The 11,319-nt window shown below is 35.5% G+C and overlaps 1 protein-coding gene across 4 annotated transcripts; it reads right to left on the bottom strand.

Annotated features, from left to right (window-relative positions):
• Positions 1-404: 404 nt before the first annotated feature.
• On the bottom strand, positions 405-11,319 carry LOC121209914 (suppressor of RPS4-RLD 1). 4 transcript variants are annotated; one of them, XR_005905101.1, is made up of 25 exons: positions 10,982-11,316; positions 10,775-10,884; positions 8,968-9,815; positions 8,808-8,852; positions 8,589-8,690; positions 8,429-8,509; positions 7,538-7,604; positions 7,230-7,330; positions 7,035-7,142; positions 6,577-6,647; positions 6,396-6,452; positions 5,907-6,015; positions 5,725-5,805; positions 4,843-4,929; positions 4,319-4,525; positions 3,870-4,201; positions 3,236-3,322; positions 3,068-3,167; positions 2,344-2,435; positions 2,207-2,245; positions 1,997-2,090; positions 1,461-1,558; positions 1,071-1,382; positions 791-851; positions 405-684 (listed from the first exon to the last, which is right to left on the bottom strand). XR_005905101.1 is itself a non-coding variant. In XM_041081856.1 (24 exons), exons 1-23 carry the CDS (start codon positions 11,101-11,103, stop codon positions 1,094-1,096), a joined length of 3,327 nt encoding a protein of 1,108 aa, XP_040937790.1. In that variant the 5' UTR covers positions 11,104-11,319; the 3' UTR covers positions 405-684; positions 1,071-1,093. The 4 variants fall into 4 exon arrangements, 2 of the variants coding, with proteins under 2 accessions (XP_040937790.1, XP_040937789.1); XR_005905100.1 differs by having other exon boundaries at positions 6,577-6,650; positions 10,982-11,214; XM_041081856.1 differs by lacking the exon at positions 791-851 and having other exon boundaries at positions 10,982-11,319.

The following is an 11,319-nucleotide window of genomic DNA, read 5'->3' as shown; positions in this document are numbered from 1 at the left end:
TGAGATATCCTACCTAACCCACTAATCTAATTTATGATATTTAATTAACTAATCGCAAGTGAAATATTGCTGAAATTCAAGGACACCTACCAAAAAGTAGAACATGGTTTGTAAACCACATTAGCAAGGATCTAAAACAAATTCGGGGTTGACAAAACAGCAGAGCCACTATCCCGTGGAGAATCACCTAGAAACAATGACCAGCGGCCAATAATTATTTACCTTTTCAAAGCATTGAAATTATTGTTTATTAGGTACTAAATCTATTTAGAGTCAGAGAAGATGAAACGAACAAGAAGACCTAATCATAGGGAATTTTAGACGTATAAGCTCGGAAAATAATAATAAAAATAATCTGTTTGTTTTCTGAGTAAAAGTTGGTAAGGAACTAGAAAATTAAATAATTTGTTTCGAACCAATTTTTGTTTCATAAATATGCCTATCCAACATGTAAGAAAAGCCAAGTTTGTTCGATCAAAAGAACTGGATAATTGCATTATTGTATAATGCTGTACAACACATCAAATATACAACACATAGTTGTGTTTACAACAGCTCAAGACAGTGTAGAAAACAAAGAAATCTGGCCTTCGAACCGATCACAGCCGGCCACGACATGCAGGGAAAAAAATCCACTCCAATAAAATAGCAACTGCAGATATTACATTTGCGCTGGCAGTAATTCTGTAACCAAGTTTATATTGGAAAAGTTAGTTTACGATTGAATAGAGCTGGTAAGAACAATGCGTACAATTATACAGCATAAGGAAAAAATGAAAAAAATATATACCAACATGAGATGAATTTATATACATATAACAGGACAATGGTAGCCATGGTGTGTCACCTACCTGTCAAATCAAAGTTTATTTCAAGTGCACAATTATAGAATCATATTCACTCCAAATTATTGAACTACACTTGTCTAAGCTCATGATTCCACACTAAATAAAACAATCAAGGCTTTTTAAATCTGCCATTGAAGAAGATAAAGATTTAGGGGATGCCAAAATGACGAGAGAACAGGGCAAAAATTATATATTTTCAACTACTTGAGAGATGTGACCCACCTGTTTACGTTAAGAAGAATAATTCAATCATCATATGAGCTCAGAGCGGCGACAACCGATCCCGTCGTTGCAAAAGTTGAGGTTACATCGGGAAAATCTTTCCACGATGACGAAATCTTTAGGGATGGATACAGCCAACTCTTAACTGAATCCATGAAGGAGTTAGGATCGAAGTTGAGAATGGCTTCCCAATCAACCTGCACACCTTTCGGAATGTTGCCCGTGAAATCCATATTAGCAGCTAGAAACAATCCAATCAAAACAACAAAGCCAACCACTGCAGTGCCCCTTGTGAGTGGCATAAAATTGTACCTGAAAAGCAATCAAGTATTATTTGCACTGAAAATCTTGAATTCGTTCAAACATGTGCAGTCTGATACCACGTCATACCAGTAATATGTCATTCTTAAAATAGCTTCTCTCACACTTTCAAGGGCATTGAAATCAGTGGACCCATAAGTTTCTCCACAATAAGCATTGCAAATGGCCTGCAAATGCATAAGTTAGTAAATTCAAATGTCACAATCAATCAGAAAACAGAAGATAGAGAAAATATAATAGTTAAAAAGTATATAATAAGACAGGTAAGGGCTGTTGATAAAAAAAGGTGTCAGAAGCTAATTACAATTTGCTGGTTCCAGCATTTTATCTAAATTTCACAGCATTAAGAAAAAAGATCAATCTAAACAGCAAATAAGAACCCAGAAGATACTGCAACTCATTTTCATGCAATTCAACAGCGGTCATAGTTATATTCAGGTGCATTTATATATATGCTAAAATTGAAAGCCAGAAAGAAATTATCTCAGATAGTCAGAGCAAACATGGAAGAGGAACGGCATTTTAGGCAAAGAAGGGCATTGATAGACTAAGCCTGGCAAATAATTGTTGACAATTGACTCATGTTTGAAATAAGAGCAACTTACTTCCCATGCCATTGTCATTTCAGCATCAAATTCCTCCCATCTGGAAGGTGTGCAAGGTGTTCTGATTGCAAAGTCATATCCAGGCTGTTGTGCCCTGTCAGAATAATTGAATGTTTTTCAACCACAATAGTCACTTGGAAAAGAAAAAGAAGCTCTAATTAATATTTGTTTTTCTTTTTAGAAAGAAGAGAGAATTTGACTCAAACTTACATTTTCACCAAGGTAATTCTAGTCCCTTCAAGCTGCTTCCTGAAATAAGGAATAAGCCAGCATTATGTCAAAACTAGGTCAAGAAAAGAAACATTAGATTCAAAGAGATCATCCTTCTTAGTTCTTGGAAGTTGTACCCCTCAAAAGCTGTGCTGTTGCACCAGGTAGCCAACCAGAAATCCTCACCCACAAGTTCGTAAAGATCATCACAAGATTTGGCATGCTCAATCTGAAAATTGCAGGTTAATATTTCATAAACTATTTCCACTTCAAAATCAGACACAACATGACTTCAGGTTTTGATTGGTATGACTAAGGATAGAACTAGACAAGGATGGAAAAAAGACATCAAATCTAACAATGGATACTTTTCATAACCACTTCCCTATTTGTAAGCTTAATCATGAGATTAGAACACCTTTACACCCTAAGCTTTTTCAATCCTCCATACCAAGCAAAGCCTAAAACTCAATACTGTGCAAAACATTGGACTCCATCAGAAAAAAAAAATGTCAAAAGAATTTCGAAGAATTCTTAGGCTTCGAATTCTTAGGCGTCAATTGGTTTACTCAAAATTTGAGGAACAGGACAACTAAAATACCTGAAATACAGAACACTGAGACTTATTCTAATGTCTAAATAAGATTACTACTGAGAATATCATTAATCACAAGTATAAATTTTTATTTCTTTAATTTTTGCTTCTTTATCCACCGTCAAGGACTGAACATTACTCCTTTCGTATTAAAATTTAGATTGTTCCAGGTAAAACAGATCATTACTGAAATTGCATGAAATGTTATGTACTGCAAAAGTTGAAGGCAAAATGTTATACAAGGTCTAAGCACTCATAGAACTTACATTTTCCAACTTCCCCTCTTTGGATAGATCAATAGGTTCATCAGACTTATTGTGCACAAAAAGTTTATCCCTCATGATCATCTTTGCTATATCTAATGTTCTGCAATATCACAAAATAATGTGAATTTGAAGAAGTCCTGTTGTTAACAAATCAAAATAGGTATTTACCTTTCATAATTTGGAAAATAGCGGACAACTTTTGCTTGCCCAAGGACCATTGGTGTGTGAGAACCAAACCCAGAGTTGAACTCTTCACTGAACAAAAAAATAAAGGAACAGAAGTTCAGTGAACAATCATATATATTAGTGTTAAAGTCCTCGGGAAAAATTGAAACTATTCAAAATGCTGATCTGATTCATCCTAGATGTCCCAAGGTCTCCAACATCACATAGTAGCCTTAGAAGGTTTATATAGAGAATTTGAAATCTATAATCCTATGAGTAGATCTATGACATTTTCTCCAAATTGAATCGAACTTATTCAGCAATAAATGAAGAATTCAGTTACACTTACAATAATTGTATGACCTAGTGAGACTTATTGTACTCAGTTGGGATGAAAACCGACATAAAATAATGGAACAATAAAAAAAACACACTTGAAGCACCAATATAAAGCAGACCTTAAGATTTTATCCAAAAATAAAAGAAACCTAAACGGGATAGTTGAGAAATTTGTAGATGTTAGGTTCAAATCCATATAGATAGATAATACAAGACATGTCAACAAATAATAAGGTAACCATTAAATGTTTAAAACATCTTGGTAATAGTGTAGATAATAAGGTTAAAGATAGCAGACCTCAACTTGTTAACCCACACAACTGGATCACAAGGCTCAGAAATTTGTCTCCATTTGACAGCCAAAGAATAAACATCTTGCCATGACATCATAGGGCGACTAGAAGATCTGTCTTCCCCACTGCCATATGAAGCTGATGTTTCTGAGGAACTGCTTGTACTACAACCAGCACCACCTCTGTTCTGGCTAGCCAAACTGATTCTTTCCTTTCTTCGGTGCCTCTTACCACTTTTTGAGCTTCTATTAGAATGCTTCCAATCCACTTGCAAAGAACGCCATGTTTTTGACACCTTCTGTGCAATTTCAATGGCCGCTAATCCAGCCATACGGTGCTGGCACATAACACGTGATGAAAAGAAGATTGATAAACAAAGATGCAGGGAGAAAAAAAGAGGATTTAACAAAGGGCAATCATTGAAAATGGTCTAATTATTCTCAAGAATAAGCACCTGGCGCCTATTGGGTAAGAAACCAGGACAGTCATATTGGATTTTCTTGCCAATTAGGTCAGCAGCTAGTAGAAGAGCAGTCTTATGCTTTGTAATAGCAATATCTTGTTTTCTAAGCTTTCCCTTCTTCAGAGAATCACGCAATGGAGGCTGTCTGAAAACCTTCTCACATACATTCTTGGGGTGCGATCTTTTGCACCAGTACTCCTACATAAGAATGAATATAAGAAACAAAAAGGCCAAAAGACGAAAAAATGCACCAAGAAAACAATTTGCTTTATTATATCTTTAGCATGGAAAACTAATTTGTTTCACAAAACTACCATAAAATCTCAAATGATGGGAAACTGAAGGCACTGAAGAGAAAAATATAAATTTTACTTGCATGTTAAAACGAAAAAGAAAAAGCACAATCTTGCAGCAAAAGAGATCCACCTGTAAAACCAAAAGAGAACACAAACAACAAATGCACACACGCAATAGGAAGCTTCAACTTTAATATGATTATAACTAGGAATTATTACCTTGAACAGTGGATCTATATCTCCATCAATATCAAACCAAGAAAACTCACTGTTGACTTTGGAAGCTGTATATAAAGCAATCTCTTTCTGCAAATGAAGAATTTTGAATTCAGAGACCCTATCAGATGACTATTGCCTGACAAGATGATCAATAAGACAGCCCAAGAAACTATGAACTATGCTTTGTTGAGCATATTCAAAATAATATGTATCACAAGCCCAAACCACAAGAAGAACAAGATTTCCAAAAGCACATTTTAAGAGATGTAATTCCTTTTTTGAATATTATCAAACACAAAATGGTAATATCATGAAATAATTTCACTCAAAACAAATGTAAAAAGTAGCATGCATATGGAATGACAGTTTGTAAAATGAAATGAAAACCTGCGTATGCCTTAAATTGAAGGACATGTAACCGTGGAATGCACTTGGGAGCAAAAGGCGTACACCCTAATCTAGCCACCTCAAATTGAGAGGCAGACAGTATCTTTTTCTGCATTACACCAAAATCTTAGGGCCTAGACACACACCACAAGCATAAAAACTAAAACATCCAAAAAGTCTAGAGAGGAAAAGAACTTCGGACAATAAAAGCCATCTACAAAATATATAGAGAAAATCAATCCCAAAAAATCTATGCAAATGCCACATTTTTTTAACCTTCAAGTAACAAGACATCCAGGTTCAACAGAGATCTAGGATCAAGTTTGAGGTGAAACCATATTAGCTGAAAGATAGTACCAGTGACGAGTGAACAAATGAAAGAAACGGATATGAGAGTAACATGCTAACAATTGCGTCACTGAAAACAAATATATGGATAAAAATACCCAAGATGCGACTTTCATGCAAAAATCATTAATCTGCACAAATGGAAACCTGATAGAAGGCCAAACATTGAAGCACAAACTTTTCCATCGAGTCAAGTTCAACATCTAGGGCAGCATCATAGTCCTTGACCTGTGAAAGTTAAATTTTAGCACAAAAGTATGCAGAAGTGCTATCAATGCAGTGTTATATATTAACCAAATGAAGTGTCTTAATTTATAATTCTTAGTTACCGCATCTGCATATTCTCCAATAGCATGATAGCATGAAGCTCGTAAGTACAAGCACTCAATATTTGAGTTTTCAATGCTCAATCCAACTGATAAATCCTTAATAGCCTTCCTGCAATATCCAAGTTGGTTTACTTAAGCCCATACGAGAAAAATAGGTGCTAGTAAAGAATAAAATCAAGTTAACAGATCAAGTAATAAAAGATAAAAAATTAAAGTTGGGTCACTTATGCACAGACAAGAAAATAATAGTGCTAATGAAAAACCTGAACTAAGCAAATCAAGTAATAAAAGATTAGGATAAAAACTAATATTGATGGTTGACCTTGACAACCACAACTGTACATATTAAATAGAAAGTGCTTCAGTTATGGTTGCACTTCAGATAAAAATTAATTACAGATGGCTCATATCATCACTTGAAAGATTAAGTACATGATACTAAACCAGAGAAAAGTAACCATTCAGAAAAACAAAGCTGATCAAACACACCTGTGCTCCCCCATCCCATGAAGTAGTAACCCACGTAAGTGATATGCTTTAGCATACCTATCATAAAGAACATTAGTAACATCAAGTTTAGAAAGAAGGTAAATTAAATAATTTATGAAGTCGGGAAACTAATCATACTATTTAAGGAGGGATTCTATAGATAAGACAAAGACGAATTTACCTTGGATCAATTTGTATAACTTGTTGAAGGCAATCAAAAGCCTTTTTAGAGTTTGCTAGATCTTGATAGAACTGCTAGGAAATCACATAAGTTATGCCACAAGAAATTTAAATCAGCTTAGCACAGGACACTAGTTTATAGCAAAATAACATTTTTCTCAAGATGCACACACACATTATCACTCACTACCATACCCTGTCATCCACTTCAAAACTGCCAAGGATATTACTTAGTCATGTAGCAATACGTTTTAAGTAGACTGGTGGAGAATACTAGTTTTACTGGACAAAATAATAGTTTCTAACAAAGGCACAACCAAGGTAGACTTGTAAAAAAATGGCATTTTGGATATTTTGACACATCTTTTTATGAACAACCATGGAAGTTTAACATTGAGAACAAAATAATGTGCTAATAAAATTTCAGTCAATAAAGCACAATAATCAGATATAGTTTACCTGGGTAAGATGAGCCCAGGCCTCAACAAAACTTCGGTCAAGTTGGATTGATTTCAAATGTGCATCCTCTGCCCTTTTATATTCACCGATTGAAGATAATGCCATTCCCTACAAGAGAACACCAGCTATTAATACAAAAGTCCGAAAATATCAGGTTCCTCCAGAATCAGCAACATAGATATGTTTAATGCTAACCAAATATGTATATGCAGACTTGTTAGTCTTATCAAGCTTCACACAAGCAGACAGATCTTCAACAGCAGCATCAAAATCCTTGAACTTGAAATTCACTATTCCTGTACAAACTCCATATATATCACTTCCTAGCCACATAGTGTTTATCATTTTCAAGAAATAACAGTCTTTTGTGATAAAACTGAAGTATATGAACGATCCTAGAAACATTCCCAATGATGAACAGTGTTTCAATGGGTATATGAAGAATTATAACTGAAATTACTGGACAGATGGAGAGAGCATATTTGAATAATTAAGCAAGCTACCTCTTTCATGTAATATATCAGCTGAATCCGGATCGAACTCCAATGCTTTGGTCAGGTCTTCAATTGCCTGGCATATAGGTGTAATTGCAGATGTCAAATTTCAGTTATGACAAGAACTAAGCTATATTATTTGCTTCACAAATTATATACCAGAAATATAGTGTAGCAATAGGCACTGAGAGTGTGCTTGGTTGAGTGGAAAAGTGGAAGGATACAAAGAGGGAGTGAAAAAGTGGAAAGAAGATAAATTTTGAAAGTGCTTGGAAAGAAAGAAAAAGGAGAGGAAAGAAAATAATAGAGATGACTATCTTAATGCGTAAAAAGCAATTTTTATAAATTGGAATGATAAGAGGAGAGAAAATGAGAGAGGGATGAAAGATTGAAAGCTAGTTCAAAATTATGCATTTTCAAAATGTTCATTTTCTTTCCTCTCATTTTTCAACACTACCAAGCAATGGATGAAAAGAAAATTACTTTTTCTTTCAATTTTTCCATCTTGCCTACCAAGCACACCCATGGAAAAAAAATTACATTTTCTATCTTTCTATTTTCTACCCTTTCAATTTTCCATCTTTCCAATTTTCTTTCCACTCTACCAAGCAAAGCCTAAAACTTTCCATCATTCAGGTCATAAATAACACTCAGAAAGTGATATTTTTCATCTGTCGCTTCTCTTCGCAAAATCTAATTTTGAGAAGACAAATAACGCGCACAGGAATGGAAACCAGCCTATAACTTAAAGGTTTTAAGTGAACCTTAATGTCCTGGTTAACCAATGCAATGTACCCAAGCTAAAGATCACATACAAATGCAATTATGGAAAGAGACTGGGAAGAAGTTCTCGTTTGGCAACAAAGACAGTATGAGAATGAAATTGTAGAAGACACTAACCTCAATAGATTCTCCTAAGGCAGCCCGAGCTTGACCTCTCCTTTTCCAAGCCTCACCAGCCGATGGTTTTGATTGAATAGCCTAAATCAAATTGATCAAATGAAGCATAGAAAATGGCTGTCACTTTGTTTAGACAGCTGAATCATGAGGATTTATGTACCTTAGTAAAATCATCAATAGCAGCTTCAAGCTCTCGTTGGAATGCATATGCAGTTCCTCTTCCTATTAGTGCCTCAGGATACGTTGGATCCTCTTTCAGTATCTGCACATATTTTTAAAATTTCTATATGATAAAGAAAACAGGGGCAAACCCACAAAAGCCAGAATGACACAAGAGAAAACTACTATGACAAGAAAAGGTTTTTTTATAAAAAAATACCTGGTCAAATATAGATATGGCATAAGCATAATTTCCTTCATTAACCTACAAAAAGAAGAAAAAAATGCAAGTCAAAAAATCATGGTTCAAGATTTTCACATTACAATTGGTAATTGCACCAAGCTCAAAACCAAAAAATGAGTTAAAAATTAAAACATACCTGAGCAATGCCCCTTGATAAGCGAAAATCTACACTGATTGACTTGGTCTTTGAAATCTTAGCAACACAGAACTTCTTACTCCTCTTGGCTTCATCACTGATTTCATTATTTGTGTCAGAGGAGTTATTTGGCAAGCAGTGACCTTCAGTTATATCACTTGAGTTACTGGAAATGGCAATGGATTTACTGCACGGTTCTGATTTCTCACTTAGAGCAGTACCTGAATCAAAAGAATTACTTGGTGTGTCAAAATTATTATGGGTTCCATTTGTAAGGCCATGAGGCATCTGATTTGTACTGGTCAGATCACTAAATCCTCCATAACAATTATCACCACAGATGCTGCTGTTCTCAGAAGCATCAGCAGATTCCACACTTAACTTAGATCCATCACTTAACACAGTGAGATTTTTGAAACTTTCACATGATTTTTCATTGGTGTCAGATGCTAACTCAGATGAAGACAATGACGACTGACTCCTCTCTTCATCATTAGTTCCATTGCGTGGGTCAAATTTGTCATTAGGCATGTTGCAGAACTTCGATACATCCCTACGCTCTTGGAATAATCTAGAGGTATTGTATTCGTTTTGGTACTTGAGAGTTTCATTTAATTTCCCATCAACATAAGGTGTGGATATGGATACAGGGGTAGATAACTTAGAGTCAGCCACATGGTTGTCACTAATGAAACTTATGTCTTGTTTGCCTGGTTTCGCTGCTGTCAAAAGCTCTTCCAGTTCCAGCAATTGCTTCAGATCAGCAGACTTTCGTAAAGCATGTTCATACCCTCTCTCCCAAACAGCAATAGCATCCTCTTTCCTTCCCAGTGCAGAAAATGCATGGCCTACATAAGGAAAATAAAAACATTGAGTTTGAGCAGCCTGCCCCAAGCACAGGACAATAGACTTTGCTGTCTACAGTCAAATAAACAGTGATGGTTTAAAAAAGCATCAAGGATGTACCAAAGAGATACATAACAACACATGATCCAGTTGCACAAAGCACACATGAAATTGTCCAGAAAAACTGAAGACATGTGAAACATCACTTTGATTACAAATTCTAAATTAAATCAGTTAATTTTATCATTACAATATTATCTTAACAGTTTTGAAGTCCAAACTGATGATGGAAAACCACAATTGACATTTAAAATTTGAGCGAGGGAGCTTGATCTATGTTCTTGACTATATTATCACTCGTAAATTGCACCTTCCGTTAATTAGTACTTTAACTACTATCAAGCTACAGCTAAGATTCTACGATACATAGCATACCATCTAAAGCTTGATCTATGTTCTTGACTATATTTATCACTCGTAAATTGCCGTTAATTAGTACTTTAACTACCATCAAGCTACAGCTAAGATTCTACGGATACATAGCATACCATTTAACTGATGGCAGAGAGAATATATTACCATATTCACTCCGCTCTATGATAGCATACTAAATTTCAAGAGTCACATGCATCACTTCGTTATGCTGTTCGATAAAAATGTGCATTGTGTGAGTCGGAAGCAAATATAAACTTAAATTAATAGAACTCAAATTCTCTAACTTAGAGAAAAATCAACAGTTTTGAAGGATTACGTCAGTAAAATAAAATCACAGCCCTAAAACTCGAATCTTAGACCGAAAAGGTATGCAGAATCATGAAAATAATCTCCGATTAATCTAAATTCAATTAACAAACTATATTGATTAAAAAATGCATAAAATCAAGTTCCAAACGATGCAATTAACAAGTAAAATGAAAGAAAACACTTAGATATAGGAGGACCAAAGAAAACCAAAAGATGCCTTTAAGGATATAAGCTTGAAGAACCGTAGGGTCAAGCTGAAGCGCCTTATCACAGTCTTTAACCACGTGCTTGTGAAGCTCCAATTGACTATAACAAAACGCTCTATTGCTGTAATCAGAAAAAAACATCGATCAGCAAAATGAAAAAGGGTAAAAAAAATTTGAAGATCGAACGGAATACAAATCAGGAAAGAGTTTTAAAGGACCAGATGTCTTGGATTGCGCAAGACTGAGAGAGGAGCGAGTCCAGGACTCGTATTGCCTTTGACCAGTCACGAGAGCTGCAGAGTTTGGCGAGTTCGACTCGCTCGGAGATAGCTGAGTTCATGGTGAACGACTCAGGAGAGCCGAGTTGGGGGAAAAGAAATGAAAATGGGTAGCGGCGAGGAAAGAAAGAAGAGTTGGGGGAGTAACGGTGGTGAAGAAATCAAGGACGGTGATGTGGGGAAGGGTATGCGGCACGTGCGACTGACACGTGTGGAACTGGGGTTGACCCAATTTCAATTTTGGCCTTTCAACTAAGAGCGCACCAGGACTCGCCTTG

Source organism: Gossypium hirsutum, chromosome A11 (genome assembly GCF_007990345.1).
Source record: "Gossypium hirsutum isolate 1008001.06 chromosome A11, Gossypium_hirsutum_v2.1, whole genome shotgun sequence".
Taxonomy (NCBI): domain Eukaryota; kingdom Viridiplantae; phylum Streptophyta; class Magnoliopsida; order Malvales; family Malvaceae; genus Gossypium; species Gossypium hirsutum.
The sequence above is the reverse complement of the archived record's forward strand: the minus strand, read 5'-3'. Positions and strand labels throughout refer to the sequence as shown.